Here is a 27,840-nt window from a genome sequence, read left to right as displayed (position 1 = left end):
AAATGGAGAAACTACGGATTTTTTTCCTTATTACAGTCGGATGGGATGAAGACCTTACTGCCTGCTAAGAGCTGGGGATCTATAGAAATACATATATATATTTATAAATATGTCAGTGTGTGAGTATAAAGTGGTGGTTTCTTAGACTATCAGTGGTTTGACCTTGAACCTGTGCCAGTGAAAACAGCATATTACTTTTATTTATGCATTTAATGGATTGAAGAAAAGAACATTTTCTCTCTGTAACTGCAGTAAGGGAGGGGAGTTGGATATACCTCGACTAATATCTCCCGGGTTTGACACCATCATTATTGTTTATTCTTGTTCTCTAAAAGCAGAATCCTCTGATGGCTCCCTTAGGTGAAGTTGGGAACTATTTCGGTGTGCAGGATGCAGCAGTACCTTTTGGGAATGTGCCCGTTTTGCCGGTGGATAGCCCGGTTTTGTTAAGTGACCACCTGGGTCAGTCCGAAGCAGGGGGGCTGCCCAGGGGGCCTGCAGTCACGGACTTGGATCATTTAAAGGGGATTCTCAGGCGGAGGCAGCTATACTGCAGGACTGGATTTCATTTAGAAATCTTCCCCAATGGTACTATCCAGGGAACCAGGCAAGACCACAGCAGATTTGGTAGGTATACAATTAACCCTTTAGTGATTATGTGATGAAATGATCTGGTTATAACTAACAAAAAGGTGGTGGTGGTGGTGGTAGAGTCTGGGAAAGGATGAGAATGAAGCTTAAACATTTTTTTTTCTTTGCCAGCTTAAGAAGAAAATGCCTCCGGAATTGCAGGTCTACAGCTGCAATTCAAAAAAAAAAATTTGGAGGGGGCAAGAGGCGGAATATGAAACAAGATCCTAATTCTTTTGGGATCAGATATATGGGAAGGTCTGCTTAGGAAGTTTCTGTTGAACTTATTCCACTAGTTACTAGATTTTAATCATTAACCACTAAAAACTTAAAAATACATTCAGTTTCCTGAAGGGAGTGGCCATCATTCTGTACCAAAAATAAGAGATAGGTTTCTTAAAAAAAAAATTAATGCTCATTTAAGTAAACTGCTTGAATTGCAAATCTACTGTATTGTTTTATTCTTGTTGTAAGGTCTGCAAGCCAGATAACCCATGGGTTTGAAGACTGACTGAATGGCCTATGGGGCTAAGGGACTTAAGGTCATATATTTTAGACCCAAAGAGTGGTGGAGTTGGAGGCATGTGGGGAAAACTACTTCTGGAGGGCATAAGGTTAGATAGAAATGTTTGCGCCTGCAGGTATCAACTTAAAATCCTACTCTTTAATTGCCATAAAATGCAGCAAAAAGTAGATTTCCTGAGTGAGTGAGTGTGTGTGTGTAAATCTGTGAGCTAATTTTAAAGAGCATTCCGAAGATTTCATTTCCAGAGGACGCTATTTGTGACTCAGCATTGAGGGTTGCAGACTGGAGGTCTCGTGGCTTCATCCACTTTTAAGTGCCTGCACACACACAGGCACACACGTGTCAAATAGGCCTGGAGCTGCTGCTAGTGCAACCTTAGAGACCCAACAAGATGATTTAAAATAACTGAGTCACAGTGTATGTTTTGGGGGGAGTCACTCCAATTATTCCCTCCCCCCTTCTCTTAAAATAAATAGAAGCTAAGAGCCAGTTTGGGCAATCAGGCTGTTAGAAGGAGTTAACTTCTGAGTGAACCCACCTGACAGTACTTAAACTAGGTCGTAAAAAGAAAGTCCTGCGGTGATCCAAAACCGCCCCCCCCCCCAGCCAGATGTTGAACAAGATTTTAACTATACGTTATTGCTTCGTGGGCTATAGATGATGCCAGTCTTGTGAGGTAGCCAGAGGGCTTGTTATGGAAGGTTCAGAGCCTGCAAGGTGAATATATATTCACAGGTATGAAAGGCTTCATCTGGATGTCCTCAGTCAGCTGCCTCTGCCAAAAGGGGTTTTCTGAGCCCCGGGACGCATGTTCCCTCCTTTCCCTGCCAAGGGAAGCACCATCAATAATTTTAAATCTTAGCCTCTAGATTTGCAAAACGTCTATTGAACTATTTAGTTGAAAATCGCTTTCTTAGAGAGATAAAAAATGCAGCTTCTGGATGTTGAGAGTGGAGAATATAACTTTACGGAAAGAGATATTGATGCATGTTTGTTAGGGGCTGCACAGCTTAATACTACAATCCCTGGGAGTGGGATGCGCGCGTGTGTGTTGTGTGTGTGTGTGTGTGTGTGCGTGTGTGTGTGTGTGTGTGTGTGTGCGCGCGCGCGCCTGCCTGCCTGCCTGCCTGCCTGCCTCTAGGGACCTAAGCTGCTCCCTTTTCCGTGGGTTCGGAAGCACTTGGCACCGAGATCAAAAGAAGCAGTTAACCACGGCGGAGGTGAGACGTAGCCGGCGTGCCCGGGAACCCCTCGCCATGGGGTTCGAGTTGTCCCTAGCAGGTGCCTGCTCTGTGCACGGCTGCCGCCGCGCGGGGCCACCTCGCTCGCACATTCACCGGCACCGCTATGGCATTGGCGGCAGCACAAGCATCGGCAGCAGGCATCCGCGGGGTCCTAAACACGCTCTCTCCCACTCCACTTTTCTGCCTGTTCTCGGAGTATCACCAGCTGCTGCCGTCTAGTACCGTAGTGACCGCATATTTGAAACATCTATTTTTAAAAGCAGATTTCTAGCCGCATTGAGGAAAGCTAAATTTTTCCCTCCCTAAAGTTTTAGTGTCAGCTTTGTTTTCTCTTTTGTGTCCACATTAGATGGATGACTATTGCTCTAACAGAGTCTAACTGTAGGTTACACACAAGAGTGTTTTAGGGTCGTAATAGGAGTAGGGGGTAAAATTTTTTTTGGCGGGGGTAGTGGTGGTAACTAGGAACATGGCCTTCTCCTTCTCCCTCGCTCCCCCAACCCTCGCCAAGTCCCTTTTCCCTCCTTCTGAAGAGCTTGACACAGATTTAAAGAGTCCTCCTGCCTGTTCAGGGAGCTTTGCGCTGGGTCCTTTTTTGCCGCGGTGCGGGGAGCTGTGCTCGGGGGAGGGGCGTAAAGAGGGGCGCTGGGGTTGGGGCGGAGGCGGACAAAGGGAAGGAGATAAGGTAGGTGGAGATGTGGAATGCTACGGTCAAACCACTTTCTGGGATTACAACTCGTTTTAGTTTCCCAGCGGGGAAAACCTCAGCGGCCTTGGAGGTTTAGCTTTTTCTCTGTCTTTCCTCGACCACCCACTTCTGCCTCAGTGTCCCCGCCCCCTTCCATAGAATGATTCCCTTGGGACGGGAGATGGCATTTAATGCACCGGGTTGTATAGAGCAGGGAAGGTCTTATTGTGTGCATATTAACTAAACGGTCTTGATAATTATGTAGAAGGTAGAGAAGCCTTTTGGAAAGCCCCGCACCCCACCTCCTGTACAATTCAATCTCTGCTCAGTAAAAGATTTGATCTAAATGTTATCCCTTCCATTACCCTTGAGAAACTAGAGCCATTTTCCATCTGATTATGTATATTGTATGTATGTATTGTGTATGCATACATACATTGCAGTATCCTTTAATCTAGGATATCTGCCAGGCACTCAGGAGTGATTGTCAATTCAGTAACTCTGTAATGGGGTGTGGGGGGAGGTGTTGGGGAGGATGGGATAGGGAGGAGAGGAGAGGAGAGGAGAGGCGTGTCTTGCGTCAGCAAAAGAGTACTGCAGGCACAGCATTTAAAAAAAAAAAAAAAAAAAAGACCCTGGAGAAACCGTTCGCCCAAGAGGTGACCTCCTCTTCTTAAGACTTGGCTGTCAGGGTTACCATCAGGGTGATGGCTACAGCTGGGGAACAGGGAGAACGGATCATTCAGGGTCGAAGCTGAAAGCGTGAGGGTTGAGATGGGGTGGAGGAGACTGCCAAGGAGGCTGGGACCACTGCCACCTTGGGGAGGGAGAGGATGGAGAGCGAAGTAGGCAACCTTTGTGGGAGGCGGGTATTCAAGAATTGGGAACCACGGTGGGTCCTCCTGGGAGGGTTGTGAATTTCTCTGATACCACAAAGTAGGTGCAGTCACCTTCCTCTCTAGGCTCCGACCCTTTCACAGTCATTCCTTTTAAAATAAATTGAATAGAAGTATGTGCTCAGTGGGGGAGGACCAGTGAGGCTGGAGGCTTATTTAAATCTCAAATCTTTCCTCGGGTTAGGTTTCTGGGAAGAATTGTACTCCTGGGTGACAGGAGCCCTGCCGCTGTCTCATGCTGCTGCTGCTGCAAATCCCAATAATAGCAACTCTCTGCAGAGAGCCTTGGGCAGCGTCTTCTTCCCCTACATGTGACAGGCGCTTTCCTTCCTGGAGTGAGAACGAGGACCTGATTGAAGGGGGAGGGAGGCAAGCAGGGAGGAAGTGAGAGGGTAGAGATTCTGCTGCAGTTTCTCACACCTCGAACCTCCCAGTTTGGCGGTCCCTTCATTCTCTTTCCAACTGGAGTCTGAATTCGCAGGGACTTTACCCAGCTCCTCTCTCATATCCTTCTGGGAATTGGTCTTTATCCTCAGTTTCTCTTGGATGTCCTAGAAAAGAGTTTGTGGGAGAGAAGGAGAAGGTTCATTCCTTGACAGAAATAGAAGGTGCATTTTTCACTTGGACTGTATCTCCAGACCAGGGAGGAGGAAACCTTGAGGAAAAAACCCCCAAACCCCAAAACGCTGCCTCCACACAGCTGCAGGGGATTGCTTGCTCCTACTGGCAAGCTTGGTGGTGACACAGCAGCAGCAGTGCAGGGGACACTAATCCTGGCAGAAGCTACTGCTGTGACAGCAGTGGGGTTTAAATTGGGTGGGGCTTGGAGGATTGAGTTTTTTTCTTTTTTGGTATGTGTATCTTTGGGTATATTGGGGGAATGAAACTGTTTAGGAATATTGATAAGGAATTTGACATTTTACTTTCAGTTGATGCCTTGGGGAAAAGGGTACTTTTATAATAATTAAAAAAAATACTGGAGTCTTTCAGGAAAGAAAAAAAGGGAGAAACAATTTTTAGGGCTAGTGCCAAACCATTCCCAAAGTGACTTTTTGCCCTCACTTGCTATTTAGTCTGTAGAATGTCTAGAAACCCGACTAAAGATGGAACTAGTTAGGTGCTAACCTTTCAGGAGAGATGGTTGTATTGCTGCTACTGTTGCTGGGTTCACTAATTTAATGGGGGAAAGGAAAGACTGAAAACCAAGAAATGAAACACCAGTTAAGATAGGCATCAGCTCCAAAGTCAAAGGTGAATTATTAAGTGAAAATTATTTCAGGGGGAAGAGAACATATTTAATGGTTATTAGAGTTTTTAGGAGAAGGGAAGAAATGTGCTTCCCTCCTATATTGTTTCCCAAAGTTCCATATGTTCAATAACTATTCAATAACTTACCAGGTAGATGCAGCATGCTTGGCCACTGTTCTTATAATTGCATATGCCTCTCAATTCTCATGAATCAGTTGTGGAACTTGCTTTAGATACAAGTTCTGATTGATAATATGTCCCCCTAGGGTTTGTAAACCATTTATTCCTGATACATGGAATTCCCTTGGAAAGGAATGAGTTTTGTGGGCAAGAGCATTGAAATTTACTTTCTACAGTATTTAAAACCATATCTTTTACAATAGGCAGAATTACATTATCTGTTTGATGTTGTTTATTATTGTCTAATATCTTTTCATGAAATCTTATGTCTTTCTTTAATAACAATAATAATCTAATTGCCAAGCATTTGATTAGAATATAGCAAGATTCTCTTTACCTTCTTTCCAACTCCTGGTCTTGGGTTTATCCTGGAAAGGTGGACATAGTTCAGGGTAGCAATGGAAGATTTGGGCCACTACTCTCTTGGAAAAATTAAAAGCTTTCCTACTTTAAGAGGCAGGATGTGGTACATTAGAGTGTTGGAACAACAGACCTAAGTTCAAGTTCTAGCCTTACAATTTGATAGGAATGTGAATTAATTATGTATTCTCTTTGAACCTCAGGTTCCATAACTGAAAAATGGCTATATTAATATTTATATTACCCAATGACAGGATTGTTGCAAGTAACCCTAAACATTTTGTACACTGTAAGCTGCTATATAAATGTGAGGTTTAAAAAAATTTTTTTTTATTAAATGAAAGCTGTTTTTAGGTTATAAACTCCATTAGAGCAGAGTCCATATCTATCTACTTAACTAGTTCCAATACCTTGCAACATAGCATGACTTCAGTAATTGTCTAATCAGTGTGAATGATTGAATGAAGAAAATCAGAGAAGCCAAGTCAGCTCTGGAACTGATTGACTTTGGAAGAGTGGCCAGGGACCTCTTTGGGGGAAAGAATAGGGGACAAAAAGAAAAGAAAAAGCCAAGGTATGGTAATTATAAATGGTTCAGACCAATCCTGAATTACTGAAGGAACCTTAAGATCTGAACTGAACTTGGGATCCTTTGGATCAGGGATGACCCATTTCTTTATCAAAGACAATGACTGCATGATCCAGTGTACAAGTGTGTCTTCCAGGCCCATCCTAATGTATATCACTATACCAGTGATGGTGAACCTTTTAAAGAAGAAGTGCCAGGTCCTACCCCCATCCCAGACCCAGTGAAGTGCCTCCCCCCCAGAGACCAAGTGCTAGCTGCACCTCCCCCTTCCCCTTTCCCCACATAAGGGAGGGAGAAAGCACTTCCATTGGGCTATTGGGTGGAGGGGTGGGTGAAGTGAGGAATGTCCTCAGTTAGTGTAGAGAGGAGGAGGGGAGTGGCCTAAGCACACTGCTCACCTTACTCCCTGTGTGCTCCCATTGGGTTGCTGGGCAGAGGGGGCGGGTGATATGAAAAAATGTCATCAGGTGAGGTAGAGAGGGGGAGGGGAGCCTCTCTAGTAACAAATTGTGGGGGGAGGGCAGGCAAACCCACAAAGAGGACTCTGTGTGCTATCTCTGGCACCTGTGCCAGAGGTTTGCCATCTCTACTCTATATCCTTTGGTTTGATAGAACTGGTTTAACTACCATGCGATTGGTCTCAGTGAGAGGATATTGGGAGATGAAAGAGCGGGAAATGGTTCATCATTTTTTTGCATTCTGTACTTTGTTATATAGTATTATAATCCAAGACATCAAAGCTGTATCTACACAGGAGGAAATGGATATTTTGGCAGGGAACAAAAATTGCATATGGTAACAACTTTTATGTTTCAACCTTAGAAGCAGTTCTAACCTCTTTTTAATCTTTGTTTCATGAACATTTATTTTTACCTATTAAGTATTGCTTCTATAGACAAAAGTCACTTCCTTAGCCGACAGTAGTTCAGTTTTCCAGCCTGCATTATTTTTAGGATTTAGAGCTGGTAGAGACCTTAGAGAATATTTTATCCATTTTATAGATGAGAAAATTGAGGCCCAGAAAGAGATTGAGTCAGGTTCTCACTAAGCTAAAATAGGTAGCGTTTTTTCTACTTCTGTGTGAACAGTGGGGATGAGAGAAATAATTTAGAGCCAAAAATAAGGCAGTCAGAAAAAGTCTGACATAAACAGCCACATAGAAAGGTGTTAACTTACTTGATTACAGTTACAGTTTGCTAATGAAGAAAATGTTATTGATAATCTCTGAAATCCTCAGCTGGGTGAAGATTGCCAAATCTTTCTGTCAATCAATGAGTTTTTAGTGCACATTAATCTTAAGCTAGGCATTGGCATTGTACTAAAGTTCTGGGATCAGAAAAAAATGGCAAAAACATAGTTTTGGTTCTCAAGGTGCTTATATTCTGATGGGAGACATGGCATTTACAAAATATGTACAAAACATATTGAAAATAAATTTAGAGGGAAAGGTTATAACAGTTAGGGGGACTTGGAAAGTCCTCCTTTAGAAAGATAGTATTTCAACTGAGTTTTGAAGGAAGTCAGAGATTCTAAGAGTTAAAGAAAGAGGACATTACAGGCATAGGAGAAAACAAATCTATAAGGAACAGATGACTTATCTAACCTTTTAGAAACTGAGTGCCCAAACTGCAATGTGAGCCCCCCTGATTTACCCTAGATAGGGAAGGGAGGAAGCGCTCCAGTTGGGCTGCTGGGTAGACTGGCAGGTGAAGTGAGAAATGTCTTCAGGGGAATGTGGAGAGGGGGAGGGAAGCAGCCTCCTCTGGCACATGTGCCATAGGTTCATCAACATGGACTTATCCATTCTAGTGTTCCTATTGACCACTAATAATTAAATGACACCATAAACAGAAAGGTCCCTGATAGTTATGGGACTCAATATCACAGTCTAACTGGGGTGAATCGAAATAATACTTCCAGAAAATGGCTTATTTATATAAACACTTTAAAAAAATCATTCATTTCATTATTATCCTCACTTTCAGTTTTTGAAGGGAACCACCTGTATTTGAGTAAATTTCTGCAAGAAATAGATCTTTCTTTTCTCTCACCTTAGTTGAGAAATTCTAAGCATAGGGAGCAGGAAAGTGGAATAAACATGAAATGGCAACAATCTGCTAGTTTCAGAACAGGATGTGATAAAGAGTAGCTGGTATTGAGATGATGAGAGACTTCTCACTGTTTTTGAGCATCTTAGAATGTCATTAGTACAAGAAAATTCAAATGGCAAGAAGAAAATCGTATTAATTAAATTTACTCCCCCCCCCAAAACCTTCAGAAAGTAGTGAGTGTGACACCCTTCCCAATGCAGAGGGGGAGAATTCTCCTCTCAACATTTCTCCCACTTTTCAGGATTATTCTTTGCATTCGAAATTGTATTTTTCCTTGCAACTTCTGGGATGTGGGGAATGGGGGAGTCACAGCTAAATGTACTCAGTATCAACTCTTGCACTCTGAGGCAGTTTGCATTTCTGGCAGTAATATACCTTGCCTGTGGCTTCCTTATTCCTTCATAGACCATGGATATGCTAGGAAATAGGAATGCCTGAAGGTTATAGAGGAATGCTTTGTTTTTCTCTTAAGACAGAAAGAATCATTTGTTAAATGTTTAAGTACAAGTTGTGGAAATAGGAAAGAAAAATTCAAAATGAATCTCTATAAAATGCCAACAATCCACACTTGGCTCATTTGGAATTTGATGTAGACAAATGGCCTACCTAGCTTTTGGCTTTAAAGTCAGTGATCGACTAAACTGAATGTTTCAAATTTGACGTTTTTTGTGTTCAATAAGTTTTGATTGTGCTATTTGTCCACAATGAAGATGAATTTTCTAGTTCTAGGAAGGAAATTTGTCATTTTCTTTAATGTTAGAATCAATAAGTATAGAAGGAAAAATGTAGTCAAAAATCATTTAGCTTTTCATTGAAAGACTTGTGGATATTTAAAACATTTATATCAGTTGCAGATAACTTGAAGATGCCAGAAAAACAAAGGCTAGAGGAAAAATGTAGTGGGTACCTACTCTTTCCCATTCCTTCTTAAGCTTAACTTCATATTGTGCAAACACTGGGGAAAAGCATTGTAGTTTAGTGACTTTTTGGATGTCTTCAACCCAGCTGTCAGTCAGAGACTTTTTTTAAACCTTTACCTTCTGTCTTAGTGTCAATTCCTAGAGTGTTAAGAGCTAGGCAATTGGGGTTAAGTGACTTGCTCTGGGTCACACAGTTAGGAATTATCTGAGATCAAATTGAACCCAGGTCTTCCTGACTCTAGCCTGGTACTATATCTAGTGTGCTACAAAGCTGCCCTGCCCTGTAGATGCTTGGATTTTTTCTCTTGTCTTTTCCATAGTGAGTCTGATTTTTTTTTGGGACAGTGGAGTTAGAAGCTGGTGTACTTGGTGATGCCCTTTTTGTACCCATTTATGAGGTAGCAGTTTCCATTTCACTAGGCTTGGGTGTTGTAGTGATCTGAATTGTGACTCTTATCTCCCCTTTCCTAGCAACATTGCCAACAATGGGGGAGGATCCAGCAATAATTTTTACTTCTGTTAGTAAATATAGTATCTTTGCTCCCCCTTAAAGGCATCCTTATTACATTTCTCTTGAGGTGAATTTACATATGACTCTTTACTAGTAATTAATTACACAACTACAAAAAGTGATTGCCAGAACAAAGACTGATGGGGAGAGCCCTATAAGAAAAGTTTCACCTTTTGTTTGTATGTTGAACAAAACATATTTTAAATTAATTTCTGAATTTTGAAAATAAAATGTAACTTGATCAAGGTATTAGAAATTAGACATAATGGTGGCTGTAAAATGTCCAAATCTACTAAGGCTCAGTGTCAGGAAAAAGTCCCTAGTATTAGAGCTATCTAGGATGGAAGAGGCTGCCTTGGAAGGTAGTAAGTTTCCCTTCATAAGAGACCTCTAAGCGGAGGCCATATGACCACTTGTGTGCAGAGCAATGGAGATTCCTTTTTCAGTCAAGGGTCCACATCTTACAACTAGGAAATTCTGAGATCCAATGGTCCACTTTTCAGTTCAATTCAGCAAACAAGAATCATCTTAAGTATTGTGTTCAGGGCTGTAGATACAGGGGTAGATGTAACACAGAAGGAGTTTACCATCTAATGGAAGGGAATGAGGCATGTACACAAATAATGATGATATAAGGGAGAATATAACATGCAATGCATTTATGTATGTGCTAGTTTGGGTCAGTGAGCTGGAATAGGGTGAGGTTCCTTTGGTAGAGACATATTTTGACTCGGGTCCTTATTCTAATCTCAAACATGTGAGTGCTCATTACTAGTTACTCAACACACAGACTATTCTAAAACTGCCCTTCTTATGTACTTGACAAGAAGTACTTATTTCAAGTTCCCCAGTGATTAGATTGAACTATGAAGATATATTTTATCTTTGCTTTGATACTTTGATAGTGTTGAATAACTTGGAGTTATTAACATCAGAAATTATTCATTTTAATTAATTTAATTTTAATTAAATAATTATGAATATCAGAAATAATAACCTACTTGATCCAACAAGTAAGTCTAGTAAAAAGTATGATTTTTTTATTTTTAGAGAAACTCTTCAACAATGTATTTTAATGAAAATTGTATAAGTTACTATAAAAATAAGAAGGTACCCATATGACTAGTATGCCTTTCAGTGAATAGCAATGCCTTCCCTTTGTAGGTATCACTGGTACTCTAGAAGCAAACAAAAACCATCCAAACAAAAAGCCTGGTGGGGTAGAATGTGGAGAGAATGACAATAATTCTTCAGTTCCTCATTCTATCAGATTCCCAGGGTCCCCTGTTCTTTTAACTCTGTCCATTAATTGAATTAGATGCAACAAATGAAAAGTTACTGTTTCTGCTAACAGCAGAGTTATATATAATTTATAACAACATAACAGAAGAAAAGCATAGAAAATTACTTTATGCGAAGTTAAGTTTCAATTTCGCTACTTACAAAATGGAGATAAACAAGTCCTTCCTTTAAGTCACAGAATTATTGGGATGCTCAAAGCAGAATGTGAAAATACTTTATGAGCTTAAAGGGCTATAGTAATGTGATTTTATTCCCTCGCTCCCCATTTCTGAAATGGTCGGTGTAACATTCTTCAGACATATAATCTTGGTGTAAGAAGTAGATGTGGTGACAAGTCCCCTCTCTCCTCAACTTGTTATTGTTGATTGTGTTAGCCTGAATAAACAGTGTTGGCTACCTTTGAATGTAAACTAAAGGATGACACTGTCAGTATATAATCAACATATTTTTGACATCATAACTGTACTTTCTGATGGTCTAGTGAATTGTTGGCTCTCAGAGGAAATAAGAGGATTCTTTTGTTTTAATTTCCCTTGAAAACTGAACATTAGCCAGTCCCCCTGGGTAGCCTTAGCCATTAGCCTATTGTTGAACAGTAGTTGTGGCATATGCTATCTTTGGTGGTGGTTTTTAACTGGCTGAAAAAGCTTTGGCATGAATGGCACCACTAAATATATTTGCCATTTGATGTAGCATTTCCCTTACTTTGAAATGCAGAAATCAAGTTGTACAACTTGTATGTGTATGGATAATTCAATGAAATAAAAATGATTCTTTTGGTCAAAAATAACACTGTATGTCATATAAAATGGCATCCCATATATATCGATATTATCTCATCTAACCTTAAAATATCTTTGTGAAGTAAGGAAGAATCAATAAACTGGCTTTATTCAAGGTACTCCTCCCATCCATAATTTATTACATTATATACATACTTTTAAAAATAATTTCTTAGGTTTTTTTTCTCATATAATATTTCAAATTCTATTAAACTATGTATGTTGGCAGACATACTCTTTAAATACTTGATTTTCAGTATTTGTTATACTGTGTACACGATAAAGGAATTACAAATACTTTCTCATAAGAAACAGGTTTCATCTTTACATTGCTTTGATACACCATTTTCTCTTGGGGCTGTATCCTAGGCTTTATTAGATTTATGTGGTCCATGTCTGCTATTGATTACTACACAGTCTATTTTGCGAGAGATGCAAAATTAATTGTTTAAAAATCCATATAAGTGCTTTTTTATTAGTCACATGGGACTGCCTACAGTGCAGTGTTAAACTTTGTTCTTTTACTGTTAAATGTAAGTAAAATTTTAAATAATTGAAGGTTTTCTTTTTATAAGTTGTTCAGTATTAAATTCTACGATAATGCATCAATTCCAAATGGTGTGCTGTAGATTTATTATATCAATGAGGAAGTAACTGAGTAGAATTATATCTAACCTCTATATTTGCATTGCCCAATTGGTATTGTGAGCTAGTAACCTCATAGTCAATTTGAAAGGTAATTTGTGTTTGTTGCAGTAAAATTCCAGTTCTGTGTTTAGATTGGGTAGTGGTAGGAAAGCAACTTTCAGTAAAGGAAGGTAATGACAAAGTTCAATGCTGATTTATGAAGATGTTGGATAGTACCCAGTAGATAGTAAATTCCTTTAGGGCAGGAAGTATTTTTGTAATTTTCTTTATGCTCAGCATAATGTAGGTTCCTAAAAAATGCTTATTGAATCTGAATGAAGTATTACTTTTTTTGCTATAATATATGGTGGTATTTAACTTGCCCACATTTCTCTTTGAATTTTAGCTTAACCATAGGAGAAAAATGAATAATTTCCAAAAATAGTACTATTTGAGATAAAATAGGGATATTCCAATTTTCATTTTAGCAAAACAATACTAGAGAACTAGGTGGTTTTTTTCTCTGAGACTAATAATACTCTAGATAATCCCTGCACATTTATGTTGGGGCTCAAGATAATATTTTGAGGAGAAATCTGTCATTGGCCCAAATGTCCAGATATAAGCTTTGTTTCACTGATGGTGTTCGGTTATCTATCTGTAGATAACACTTTGCTTTTGGTTAATTAGAAAATGCTTTTTGTGTGTTTATTTAGCAACACCTCATAGGATAATAAACATTCTTATATGTGGGCATCCATCTATATACCTAGTATTTTATTCAAGGAATTTGTTGTTTTTGGCATAAATCATGATGCTGATAAGCTGTGAATATTATTCAACTGTAGATTTCAGTTAAAAAACTTTGGGGAAATGATCAAGATTTATCTTTTGGCTGTCACACTACAAAACAAGTTAAAGCTAATTCTTTTGTACAACTACCAGCAAAAAATACTACTTTAATGGATGGAAAATATTTTTAAAATAGTGAGCTAGATTTGATGCCACTTCTGTGCTCATTTCAAGTCTATAAATTTCTGAGGAAATTATGTATACACTGACTTGTCTTTTTTCTTTTCTTTTTTTTACAAGGAATTCTGGAATTTATCAGCATAGCAGTAGGTCTGGTCAGCATTCGAGGGGTGGACAGTGGACTATACCTCGGAATGAATGAGAAAGGGGAGCTTTATGGATCAGTAAGTACTCCAAGAGGCATTACCTATTTGTTTATCCTATTATTAATCACCCTACACTGCATTTTCTTAAGATTTAAAAATAGCCTGAAATGAGCAAAATATTTATTCTGAAGAAGAGTTAAAGTGCTTACTTTTATGTATGAAGTGGAATACATTCCATTTAATTGTAAATGGACATTATTTTTAGATCTTCGCGATTTTTACCAAGCAAGCTCTTAAATTCAGGCAAAAGTGCTTCATGCACCAAGCTATTTTCACTATTCCTCTACAATGAAAATCTGCAAGAATGGAAAGAATTCTTCTTCTAGTATTGGCTGGAAGCTATTTTTGAGAGGAATTGAAATGCTTTTTTCTTAAACATCTCAGTGAAAATTGGGTGTGGATGAAAAAGTGAGTTTAAAACTGAATTTCAAACGATAAAGAATTTTTATTATGCAAGGAGGATATGGGACGTGGGGCTAGATCTACTGTAATTTTCACCCTTGAATAAGAATTTGGGAGTATTGTAATTATTTTTGCTGTATTTTTTTTACTTCCCTTTTAGATTGCAAACTTATAGAGGACAGGGACTAGGTCTTAGGTGCTTTTGTATCTTCAAAAGTTCTTAGCATAGGACTTAGAAAACAGGAGATAATTGATATATTTTCTGTATTCATGAATACATACATAATTTTAGCTAAAATGTTTATTGATAATCATAGTTACATTTCATAAATATGGATAACATTTAGTTTAGGCTTACCTGAAATAGGAGGATTTTCATCAGAACAAATGATACCTTGAAAATACAAGAAGCCTAATAAACCTAGCTAGGTAAATCTTTTGGGGATCCAGAGCACAAGAAATGAAAATAATCTTCACATAGTACCTGGAGGGGTGCCTTTTTATAAATATACCACTTTCCTTTATCAATACTCATCATCATACACAAGGCAACAAATATGTACTGAGATGGAAACCTCAGAACCTTAGATCATGAAAAATAATGGTGCATTGTAGTTGAACCTAACATGTCTTTGGAATGGCATAGGGTGTTTGGTAGTCTTAGAAATTTTAGCTGTGGGCTAATTTCTTTTTAGATGTTTACTTTGCCTTGCTAGTGTATGTGCATTCAAATTGGTTTTTAAAAACAATTTACATAAATTAAAAATTAGCTTTGCCAGAGGGAAAGCTTGGGTTAGATTCTGTAATAATAAGTTACATTTGGTCTAGATTTATTATTTCATGGTTATAGGGGAGATCCCAGTAAAGAAACTCCCTCTTTAAAGCAGAACAATTCTTCAATTTATAGTCTTACTGTATCGTCTGGGATTCTGAGAAACTGGTCAAGGGACAGTCACATACGTAGTTTGTGCCTGAAGTGGACATTGAGCCTAAATCTTCCTGACTCCAAGTCTAGCTCTTTAGCCATCATGTCATACTACCCCTAATTTTGTAATAATTAAAACATTAAGTGCTTTACTTTTGTAAAACATCTGACTGTTGTTTTTTTCCATGGTGAGCAAGGACCTTACTAAGTGTATGTAGATATTTCATCACTTCTACTTTTGTACTTTTTCCAATTCTATGAAAGTGTGTTAATCTGAGGTACAAGTCATTCAGGAGGAACCATTTTATAGTAAATGAGAACTCTGTGGTAATTTCTTTGTGTACAGCAGTAGTATTTGTTGTTTGTTCAGTCATTTTTTAGTCTTGTCCAACTCTTTATGACCTCACTTAAAGTTTTCTTGGCAAACAAACTGAAGCGGTTTGCCATTCTCCTCCTCCAACTCCTTTTACAAATGAGGAAACAGAGGCAAACAGGGTTAAGTGATTTTCCCAAGGTCACACAGCTAGTAAAATGTCTGGGGCCACATTTGAACTCAGGAAAGTGAGTCTTCCAAACTCTAGATCTGGTACTCTATCTATTGCACCACATAGCCTGTAGCTGTATTTGTACCCTTTGGTCATAGCAGTTTTATGATTGTTCAACTATACATTAAGTTGATGCTGAAAGTTCAGAAAATAGCAGTAGGTTCATGGTCTAGCTCAGTGATGGGCAAACTATGGCCCGCGGGCCAGATGTGGCCCCCTGAAATGTTCTATCCCCCCTCAAGACATTATTCCTAATCTGACGAATATAGTGAGTAGGATACAATACAATGAAACTTCAAAAGAGTTGCCTTAGAAACAGACTGACAGATGAACATTTCCTTTCCTTTGACCCCCCCTTTTTAAAAAGTTTGCCCATCACTGGTCTAGCTGGTTAAATAATTGACAGATTTCCACCTACAGCTATAATGTTGCTTGAAGAGTACTCTCCTCGCTTTTGATAAATCATTCTCTGGATTTGACAAAATGACCTTGTTTTACTCTTCCACAAGGCCACAGTAGAAAGATGCTCAGGCTTGGTCACCGTGTGCCTCTGGAGCCAGGGATGCATGACTGGGTTGAGGCAGGAGAATGCAAAGTCTGGTGTATTTCACAGGAATCTACATTAGCCTGCCTTGTCCCAAATTTAGTGCAGGAAAACAGTTAACCAGAGGCTACCTTTCGGGTGGCAGCCAGGGAATTGTCACCTTCACTAATGTTTAAAACTTGGGCAAAGGGGAGAATTTAGAGGAAACAAGAAGTTCTTCCTTCTCTGCTGGAGAAAAAATGTTTGTTTTCTGGGATAATAGGAACTACATCATCTCAGTACCTGTTCTGAGGAAAATATGTGGCAGACTATTTTTCTCATTTTAAATTTCCTATAGAAAAACTTAAAAAATTTAGAAGCTTCTAGCAGCTTGTTCCTGTGCTGCATTAAATACATAGGTGTGGGACTGGGTGTACCTATGTTGTCATGGCCTGAGAACATTTAGGCAGGGGTCCCAGGGAAGAACCACTCTTCTTTCCCATGTTCATCTGCTGTGTCTTCTGAGTTTGCTTGTAGCATACACTGGCAGAGAGGGTCTCTAGTCTCCTCCTCCACCTCCCACACAGAATGGCTAACCAAGAGTTTATTAGTGGCCTGAGTATAAAGCAGGGAGTTTGGGGAAGAGGAAGAGGGACACTTGGTGAGTGGGTTAAGTTCCTAAGGGTAGCAAACTTTTGTCTAATTTGTCATTTGTTTATGTGTAAACCTGGACCAGGAATTTCTAATGTGGGGCCCATTAGTTTTCAAAAAAAATTCAGATGATTATATTTCAATATAATTTACTTCCTTTATAAAGGGAATGCATTTTCTGTAATTAAAAACAGTATTCAGAGAAGAGGACCATTTTTTTTTACCAGATCAGCAGGGTCCAGTATATACACACAAAAGAATAAGGACATCAGACCTAGATGAAGAAGATAATATAGGAGAGTGAAGAGGGAATGAGCCACTTTACTTGGGGACTGGGAGCCATGAGTTTCTTCTATAGCAGAGTAAATTCTAGTCCATTACAGAGGTGGAGAGCAATAAAGAATAGAAGATTGATCAAAAGATCTAATTTAAATTATGAGAAAGCTTGCAAAAGAGAGGAAAATAGGCAAGTACCAAAATATTAAATGCATCCAATTCAATGGGCAATATTTACTAAGCAGAGAGATAATAGATTTAGATAAGATGTGGTCCCTGCTCTTGTGGAGTTCACAGTTTTGCATGATGATATAACCCACAGATATCTATAATGTAACTATATATATAATATAACTATATTATACAATTTTACTTGAGAAATGTATAAAAGAGGTACAAAAATATCACAGATGACTCAAAGGTGCAAGGATTGCTATGAATTAGAGCAACTGAGGAAGACTGCAGGAAGTGACATGTTAATTATACTTCAAAGGAGGCTTAAAAATTCAACAGGCAAAGAGGGAGGGGGAAGGTTCTAAATTTAGGACACACTGTAAGCATGGAGGTGAGAAAGTCAGGGTATATAATCTTGAGTGGGAGGAGGGAGTAGTTTAATTTGGCTAGCACACAAAGCTCAGAGTGGGCAGTAGTATTAGCTACAGTTGAAAGGAAAAATGGCATCAGATTGTGAGAGGCTTGCTAGGCTAATTTTTTTTTAACTTTATTCAGTAGGCAATAGGGAGCCACTGAAGATTTACTTCAGATTAAATTTTATTTAAAAAAAAGATGTGCTTTCTCTCCCTCCCCAGAAAGCAAGAAAAGCAAAAACCCTGTTACAAATATTTATTTTGTAAATAAAATAAATTTCCACCAGGGCCATTTGGCTATAGCCAAAAATATGTCTTAATCTGCATTCTGAATCCATCACCTTTCTATCTGGAGGTGAATACTATGTTTCATCATGAATCTTCTGGAATTGTGGTTGGTTATTATAATGGTCTGAGTTCCCAACTTTTTCAAAGTTGTTTGTCATTACAATATTGTTATTTTATAAAATATTCTCCTAGTTCTGCTCACTTCATTTTGTATCAGTTCATAAAATCTTCTCAGGTTTTTCTGGAATTATTCCCTGCTATATCTTATAGCACAATAGTATTTCATCACATTCATATACCATAACTTATTAAATGAGGATTTTTGAGCAGAGGAGTTCTGCTTAAAATCCACGCATAATCTAGATTCATACATAAAAATAATTAGTCTGGCTGTTGAATTAAGAATGGATAGTAGGTTTATATGGTACTAGTGTTTGTGAAGAGACTAGAAAGAAACTACAATCTCAGTGCTCCAGGTGGATGATAATGAGGGCCTGACTAGGGTTATGCCAATGATAATAGAAAAGAGGAAGTGGATTCAAAAGATATTGCCTAGGTAGAATTCATATTGACTTTAATGTTAAAGTTATAAATTAAAGAAAAGCAAAAAAATTGTCTCAACCTCTTCCAAAATGGTAGTGCCTTAATGAACTAAAATTCAGAAAATAGAATTTTGGACTAGTCTAATAGACATTAGAATAAATCTTGTTGGCATTAAGATTGATTCCATGGCAAGGCAAGGTAAATACACTATCCTTGGGAATATAGGAATTACATCTGTAAAGCCAGTTAACTCTTTGAAGCCACCAAGATGTCACAAAATGCAATTTAAAAAAAGTGACCTGGTTTTGTGGATTAACTTTACATTCCCAACCTTGAGTTGTTGCCTCATAATTTATTCTTATATTAAATCTAGTCTGACCAATGGACTAATGGCCTAATAACTCCCTAGTGATTTAGTGGAGATTCCAGTTCTGCTAATATTTAAAAATAGAAAAAATGAAATGACAGAGCTTGGAAGTGAGAAATATGATGATTATTTTTCACATAAATATCATGCTTTTTCTTTTAAGAGGTACCTTCAGACAAGTTTATCCTCTGCTATTTAAATACAAAATTATGGTATAGTAGTTAGGCCAGCATTTGAGTTAGGAAACCTGATTTTAAATTCTTACCTTTGACACATATTAATTATGTAATCAGGGACAATTCACTTAAATTCTCAATGGCTAAAAGGAGTCAAGCCAACAAACCCACTATGTGCCAACAACTGTGTTAAATGCTAGGAATATTAAGAAAGTACAAAAACACTACTTGTTCTAGTTAGGGAGAAAACATGTCACCAGAAATGCAATTCCTTCATTGTGAATTGCTCATCTACATTGCTGGGTGGAATTTCCCAAACTGATGAAATCACAGGCATAGGCACAAAAAAATAGGTATGGACAACTCTAGGCTTGAATATGTTGAACAGCATGCTGTGGTTAGTGCATATAACATTTTTAGAATGGAAAGAGAATATCTTTCTTCGTTAGAACTAGTGGAAGGGATTAGGTAAGGTATGTTTGAAAGCGAATATGTTTACATGTGTTGGAAATGGGCCAAGGTATTAGCATAAATTTAGTATCTTTATTCTTAGAAGCAGTGTCAGGCCAGGTGTTGTGGCCCAATCATTCTAAATCTTAGTATCAGTAATCAATATTTGAGAATTGCCAAAACACAAAGGGAATCAACAGTTATTACTTATGAAAATTGTTGTTATGATGGAGCCAGGTGCTTCTGTTTCCTATAATTTAAAAAGAATTTTTGCCTTTATTGAACCTTTTTTAGCTGGGAATATTAAAGTTCTTAAATGCCTACTAATCACATTTTAGCAAAAATGTAAGCTTCTCTGAGGAGCAAGGACAATTTAACTTTTTTTTTATGAATGCAGTAATAATGGGTGGTTAATTAATGGTTAGTTGAATTTTAAAAAGAAATACTTTGCTCCAAAACAGTATAATGAAACCTTTACTTAAATGACTTACCTAACACCAGACTATATGAACACATAAGTTTCTTCATGCAATATCGTCATGTATTTTCACATACATTGTGGAATCTGTGTGAAATACTGGCAGTAAAAGATGCAACTAACTTCCAAATAGAACAAACAGAACATCTGTCTCTTACCAGATAAAATTATTAAGATACATGATATGACCCATGGCAATATAAATCCACAAAATTCATAATAATAATACCTAATATTTATATAATATTTTAAAGTTTTTAAAGTACTTTATGTGTGTTATCTCATTTGATTCTTATAACTACTCTGGAAAATAGGTGTTGTTATTGTTCATTTTATAGGTGAGGAAACTGAGGACCAGAGAGGTTAAATGGCTTGCCCCTAGTCACACAACTAGTAAGTTTTTGAGCCTCAATCTAGTTCTCTGGATCCACACACTTGGTCTATTGTGCAATAGGGGAGTCAGCTAATGGATATCCCAGTTCTACAGTGGGGCATGAGGAAGGAGCCCTTTGAGTACATAACCCTAGAAATGACCCCCACAAAAGTACGTTGAGTCAGAATTTGATGCTTTGCTATTCTGGAATTCTTGGGGACATGCTTACCTTTTCCTCTTTGCACAGCACTTATAAAGCCGTGGATTTATGCAACAAGTACTATTACCTTAAAAACCTACCAGTATTTTTTGTTCACATATTTTTGATAGTAGAAGTTCAAACTTGTCATGCAAAATCACAGAATCACAGAGTTCATGGAGTTCTCCAGGAAAGACAGCTCACATTAAAAAGAATGCAACAGGTCAATAGGTAAGCGATCTGATATCTAGCACGATCAGGAAATGGGATGTTCTAGTTAACCAAACATTTTGGTTAATAGAGGATTGCTACATATATCTTCATGAATTAACAATTTTCAAAAGATATGAATACAATAAAATATATTCAACATTCAAACCACTCTATAGAAAGTACTTGTTGATGATTCAGAGGGTCCTTCAGGACCTTGTGTCTCAGTATGAATACCAGGAGCTTTTCTAAGGGAGATGTGATAAAGTGCCAGCTTCTAGGATGTTCTAATGATAAGGTGCTATCGACAGTGTGGTGTAGAGGTCAGAGAGCACTGGATTTCTAATCCGAGGATCTGGCTTTGTGCCTAACTACCTGTGACCTTGGACTAATTATTTTATATTTTTGTACTTTAGTTCATCCATTTGTAAAAGGAAATGGTTGACTGGATGACCTCTAAGTTCCCCACTCTAAATCCATGTCATCCTGTGAATAAATTTTTACTATAATAAGTTAGTGAATAGATATAAAGTGCATGATGGTAAGAGATGAGAAAGATAGTGGTAAGATGGTAAGAGATGAGAAAGATAGTCTTTCCCTGATTTACATATACATTTAATGTAACTCTCCATGAATAAGAAAGCATGATACCAGGATCAAATTTGTAACCAAATAAATGTTTTTGCTTTCATTTGACAACATTTTGGAATTTAGAGACAGTGGGATAGTAGAGATAGTAGTGAAGGTGGGTTCTTTGATCTTTCTACTAGGTTGAGATTTTTCATTCACATTCTTCCTCTCAGTCTGAGTTTTATTATTTAAAGGTATTTCTTCCCTTTCTTCTTATCCCAAGCCTTTTCTTTCTCACTAGCCTTACTTACATAGCCTACATGCGATTTATTTTTCTCCTTGACATTTCTGCTTTGGCCCTTTAGTTTTCTGAAAACTCTTTTTATTTGGCTGTTCAAATTTTTAGGAAAATGAGTGGGTTGGACAAGACGATTTCTGTGATCTCTTCCAGCTCTGAATCCTATGATCATAGAGTAGAGAGGCCAAACTCACTGTATGAGTCACACATGACCGCCATTGGAGTGGTGTGGCCAGTCATGGATTATAGGGCTAGAGGGCTTTAAAGAATATGAGAGATGTGTGTGTCTGTGTATATCACATATACATGCATACATAAGCACACACTGTCTTTTTCTATCTACATATCATCCGTCTAAGTGTTGAAGACTTGAATAGTTTGAATTAAAGAAGAAGCTTAGGAATATAGTATGCCTGAAGGCTCAAAAACACCTCAGTACAGCCTTTACAATCAAATAAACATAACCTTGACACATAGCTCTATCTTCTACCCACCAGATCTTATTTCTAGTCATGTCCTCTTTAGAAACTTCTGAAGCAAGTGCTGCCCAGATCATGGTAAGGAGAAAATGGGAAAAGAACTCCCAGTCTGACACTGCCACAATTTTTACTCTATCTGCTTCTCTCCTTATGTAAGATAGATAACAGGCAGATATGATGGCTTATGGATTCCCTGCACATACAAAAAATGATTAGGGGAATTTACATTTGGAAACCTTTCTTCTATGGGGTTGTTACCCTTTTCATTCCTTTTAGGTCCCCTGAAGTGAGAGTGATTCATTCAGAGGTTTCCCTGACTACAGATGTAGAAGTAGAAAGAGGTTCTTTTCTTAATTTTGGCTATCCCATATGCAGAGCTGGGTAGAGAATGAAAAAATATTCTTTCACTCTGGTCATCACACTAGGTATGTTCCTCTCTCCCATGTTACTGCCAGGGAGGCCACCTGCTACTACTGGTGTACTAGATGTGTTTCTGGTATGCCAAACTGGAACTTTAAATCTATTTTTTTCCCTTCAAAGCAATATTATTAAGTAAGACTGATCCCTGTTTTCGTAAAGATTTAATTTTACAAATCTTTCTTCACAATAAAGTTATGAGGGATATAAGGAACAAAATATCCATCCACTTATAAAGCTAAGGAAACGGTTGCAGAGAGGTTCTGACTTTCCTAAGAACACTAAGAAATCTGAGCATTTCCATGTATTCCTGTTGTCTATCCTCTTAGGTGTCCTGCATTCCGGCCAAACTGGCTTCCTTTTTGTTCTAGTTACTCACTATCACATATCCCACCTCCATGCTTTTGTATAGTCTGTTTCCTATGCCTGAAATGTTCTCCCTTCTTACCTATACCTCTTAGAACACATTTCATTGTTTGTTTAGTTGTTTCAGTCAGGTCCAACTCTTTGTGACCCCATTTGGGATTGGCAGAGATACTAGAATGGTTTGCCATTTCCATCCCCAGCTCATTTTACAGATAAGGAAACTGAGGCAAACAGGATTAAGCGACTTCTCCAGGGTGGCATTGCTAGTAAGCATCTGAGGCCAGATTTGAGCTCAGGTTTTCCTGACTCTAGGATCAGAGGTCTATCCATTGTACCACCTGGCTGCTGTAATATAGGAATAATACTGCCATATTTTCTTGGGGGCAACCTGTTAGTTGCCCTGGTTGGAATGTTGACCGTGGCATGAGCTGTAGGGCAAGTACCAACTGGTCTCTCTTCATTGAGCCACTTAGCTGCCACCATTTTGTCCACATTTTAAATTTACTTCTATGTGGGGACTGTGTGGTTTTTGTTTCCCTAGCACCGTGCCCCTATATGGCACATAGTAGGCACTTAAAAGATGCTGTCTAAATTGAATGGGCTCAAACCCAGGTCTGGGTTCTTTCCTTTCCTTTCTTAATTAGTTAAAATGAATTCTCCAAGTATTCTACTTTTAGACGTATTCTTGGTTAAATGGGCTTTTGTGGGCTGGCTGGGAACCTAATCACCATTTACAATACTGTTTCTATGGAAAAACACATTCTGAGTTTCAACCAGTCAGGGACTGCCTAGTGACACATAACTGGGGACACACAGCAGAAGCACCCATCCGAAGGGGAAACTTCAGTCTATTTCTCCCACTTTCTATTCTTCTTTTGACCCCATCTTCACCTCTTTTAAGGCCACAGGGCAGGAAAAACATGACTGTTTCTGTAGTGGGAAGGACCTGAGTTCAAGTCTTATTCCTGTTGGGTAAGTTTGAGCAAGTAAAGTTATATCCCTAGCCTTCAATTTCCTCATCTGAAAAATAGGCACATTGGACTAGACAGTTATTACAAGCTCCCTTACGGTACAAATTCTGTAATCCTCAGACTACTTTTTTTTTTAACCATACTAATTCCTTCTCTGTCCTAACTCTTCTGCCTAAGGTTATCTCTCCCAGAAATGTGTAGACCCAAATCCATGATCCACCTTTATTAAAAAAACAACAACAACAACAACAAAAAAACAAAACCCTAGCCTTCTGTCTTAGGATCAATACTATGTATTGGTTTTGAGGCAGAAGAACAATAAGGATTAGTCCCTGGGGGTTAAGTGACTTTCCCAAGGTCACACAGTGAGGAAGTATCTGAGGTCTTATTTGATCCCAGGACCTACTGTTTCCAGGCCTGCCTCTCAATCTACTGAACTACCTACTTGCCCTGACCCACCTTTAAATAGATAGGTGGTTCAGTTCTTTCTGGGACCTTGAGAGAGTCTAAAGCATGGTTTCTGAGGTACAGTTCCCACTGAAGCCCTAGAAAACTCTTTCTCCTCTTTCTAGTTGCTGCTATAAACAGAAAGGACTAGAAGGTCTCGTGGTTCTAATTGTTTTGCTCACAAGGTATGCTCAGTAGCCATCATGAGTCTTAGGCTTCGATTTGGAACTCCCTGCTTGACCAGTCACCTTGATTACTGGATTACCCATTTGGAAACATGGGTACAAGATGTCATTTATTTATTTATTTATTTATTCATTTATTTATTTATTTATTCATTTATTTGCTTATTTATTTATTTATTTGTTTATTTATTTGCTCATTCATTTATTCATTTATTCATTCATTCATTTATCTATCTATCTATCTATCTATCTATCTATCTATCTATCCGTTCATTCATCCAACCATTCATTTATCTATTTTTTCATTTATCAATTTATTTATTTATTTATCTGTCTATTTATTTATTTGTTTGTTTGTTTGTTTGTTGTGGGGCGAGGAATAGTTCTTTTCCTCAACTGCTTTTAATTTCCTTAATCCCCACCTCTGCTTCTTTCTTTTTACTCTTTGAATCCACCTCTCCACCACCAGCATTGCTTGCTGCTTGAAAAATTACTGCTGGACTTGGGATCACCTGGGGATTGTAGTTGAGGTACCCAAAGAACTTACACTAATCAGTAACAACTCAGAGCTCGAACAGAAGCCATGGGGCTACTGATACATCCTAAAGGAGTGGGAGCCACCATAAGTGGACACCTATGATTGTCCATCAATGATGTATTTTACCTCCCCATCAGCTGAGAAAAGTGGCAGAATATGTAAAGGAGCCATAAAATCGCCAGCATTTTCAAAGTAGCCTTAAGAAATGGATAGGTTAGTATATAGAATTGCCTCCTTTCACTTTTACTTTCTCCAGAAAGGGTTAATTTTTCAAGTGCTTAATCAATTCCTCCCTTTCTTAATCTATTTTGTTCATCTTCTGTGAGTTCCCCATTGCATATTCCTTCATTCTGGTAATGAAGGGCTGGTTGCTTAATGCAGCATTCCAAAAACAGACTCTCCAAGGTCATGCAGAGACATTGCTCTCTCTGGTGCATAATGTGAGTCCTTTACTGTACCCTAGAACTGTTTTTTTTTTTTTGGCCTTTTTTTGCTTTTCAGCTACCATGTTGCATGGCAAATTCTTACATAATTTGCTGTCCACTTTCAGCCCTGGGCTTCTTTCTGCATTACTGCTTACTGAGTGCTCTTTCTGAACAGCTGGGTTTCATATAATCTTTCCTTTGTACTAGCCTGCATTTTTTTCATCAATCTGATTTCTAGTTTGTTGTTTCTTACTCTTGTTCTTGTTATTCTATAGTCTTCTTTGGTGTCATGTCTTGGTCCTTTCTTTTATCTTGAGCACTTTCTAATTTAGCATCATCTGCAATTTTCAGAGAGCATGGGGTTGAGGGAGCATTCCCAATATAGAAATGCTGATTCTAATGTAGTCTGTGCATACTCTGGGGTCAAATGAAATAACTTCTTCCTCTTCTTCTTCTTCTTTTTTTGCTTTTGCCATTCAGGACAATTCAAATTGGAATTAACATTTTATGTCACTCGTCTCTCAAAAAACTAAAGCGGGGGCAGCTAGGTGGCTTAGTGGATTGAGAGTCAGGCCTAGGTTCAAATATGGCCACAGACACTTCCCAGCTATGTGTCCCTGGGCAAGTCAACTTAACTCCCATTGCCTTGCCCTTATTGCTCTTCTGCCTTGGAACCAATAAATGGTATTGATTCTAAGACAGAAGGTGAGGGTTTAAAAAAAGTAAAATAAAGTGGATCAAATTATTCCTTTAAGACATAAAATGGCATTTTATAAATTAGGGTGTTTTTCAAATTTTAACAGTAAAAAGAAGCTATTTTGTTGGAATTAATTTAATCTACTTATGAATCTAATTATTCTTTTATCCACTTACTATTTTAAAATCCATTTTAATTTATTAGGGATTTAATATGGGAGGTGGTTGACTGCATATTGTGCTTTATATGCTTCTCTACTGCTCCCAAATGCCACCTGTCATAGGGTCTAGAATTCCCATTCCTTTGAGTTAAGACACTGTGTCTCCAGAAGACACATTTTAGGATGGAAATATGTCCCCTAAGAGTGTTCACACATTAAGCCATTATCACCAATTATCACATTAATTAGCAGCTGTGACCTAACATAGACAGAAGACTGAGAGAATCTGGCACAGGACAGGTAACTTGTTATGGAGAAGAGAAGAGAGTTAAAAGAGGACGTCCAGGCATTGTCTGGGAAGGTCTAGTTGGAAGGCTTCAGGGTTCTGGGAACTAGGAATGGGACATGTGGAATGCCAACTCCTATTGATCCTACTTTGACAATATCTTTCCCTTCTGTCCTCTCTACTTTACTCCCAAGACAACTACTACAGTTTAGGCTCTCATCTCTTCTGGCCTGACTATTATAACAGTTTTCTATCTAATTTTCCTATCTCCACTCTATTCCTTTCCCACTCTGTCTTTGCTTTGATTATATCTCTGGCCAGTGTAAAAACTGTTAGTGGCTCCCTATTGCTGATCAAATAAAGCATGAACTCTGGTTCCAGCCATTCAAGGCCCTCTACACTCTGATTCCAAACTACCCTTTTAGTCCAACTTCATGATATTATTTCCTTTAACAAACTCTGTATTCTAGCCTGGTTGGATGACTATCTCCACTTTTCATGTTGCCTTCTTCCATGACCAAGCCTTCTCCCGTGTCTGAAATGGACTTTCCCCTCCCCACCCTCACCCCTCCATCTGTTGAAATCCTCCCTATAAAGAATAGGCTCAACTCAAGGGCCACCTCTTCCATGAAGCCTTCCTTCCTCCTCCATTTCTCCTAGGCTATACCCTCTCCCCACAACTTGTCTAACCAGAGAAAAGATGCCTTTCTATCCATACTTAGATTTCTTGTAATTTTTACCCATAACATTCTACATGGTATCAGTTTTTTTGTGTACAGGTATTCCTCATCCCTAGCTTCTTGATAGCAGAGTGTGTTATATTTATCTTTCCATGACCAGCATTAGGTTCCTACATTGTATTAGGTGCTTAATAGATAATGGTTGAATTTAATTGAATTTAGGTAAGAGGACCAAAGGAAACTCTAGGTACTTAACTGCTTCTTCTAAGACTGGTGCTGATGAACATTATTCATTATCTGGGTGTGAATGCCTGATAAGGTAGTCTAGGAACTGCTGGCTTATTTCTTCTTAGGTCCATCTTTTTTTCTCTTTAACATTTGTCATCTATCTATCTATCTATCTATTAGACATTTTTCTAAGTCCATCTTTTACCAGTTTTTAGCATCATTAGATTGTTTTTTGTTATCCTCCAAATGGAGCTTTCTTTCTTTGTTTCTTTCTTTGTTCCTTTCTTTCTTTCTTTCTTTCTTTCTTT

General features: G+C 38.3%; 1 protein-coding gene across 1 annotated transcript in view; it reads left to right on the top strand.

Moving 5' to 3' along the window:
• The first annotated feature begins 230 nt into the window (after window positions 1-230).
• The window catches only part of FGF9 (fibroblast growth factor 9), a 43,535-nt gene continuing 15,925 nt past the window's right edge, over window positions 231-27,840 (top strand). Inside the window, exons 1-2 of the mRNA XM_044668298.1 lie at window positions 231-627; window positions 13,707-13,810. Coding sequence (XP_044524233.1) covers window positions 348-627; window positions 13,707-13,810 — 384 coding nt within the window. The 5' untranslated portion in view covers window positions 231-347. The remainder of the gene's footprint in view (window positions 628-13,706; window positions 13,811-27,840) is intronic.

Source organism: Gracilinanus agilis, chromosome 3 (assembly GCF_016433145.1).
Source record: "Gracilinanus agilis isolate LMUSP501 chromosome 3, AgileGrace, whole genome shotgun sequence".
NCBI lineage: Eukaryota > Metazoa > Chordata > Mammalia > Didelphimorphia > Didelphidae > Gracilinanus > Gracilinanus agilis.
Note: the sequence above shows the minus strand (reverse complement) of the source record. Positions and strands in the feature narration are given on the sequence as shown.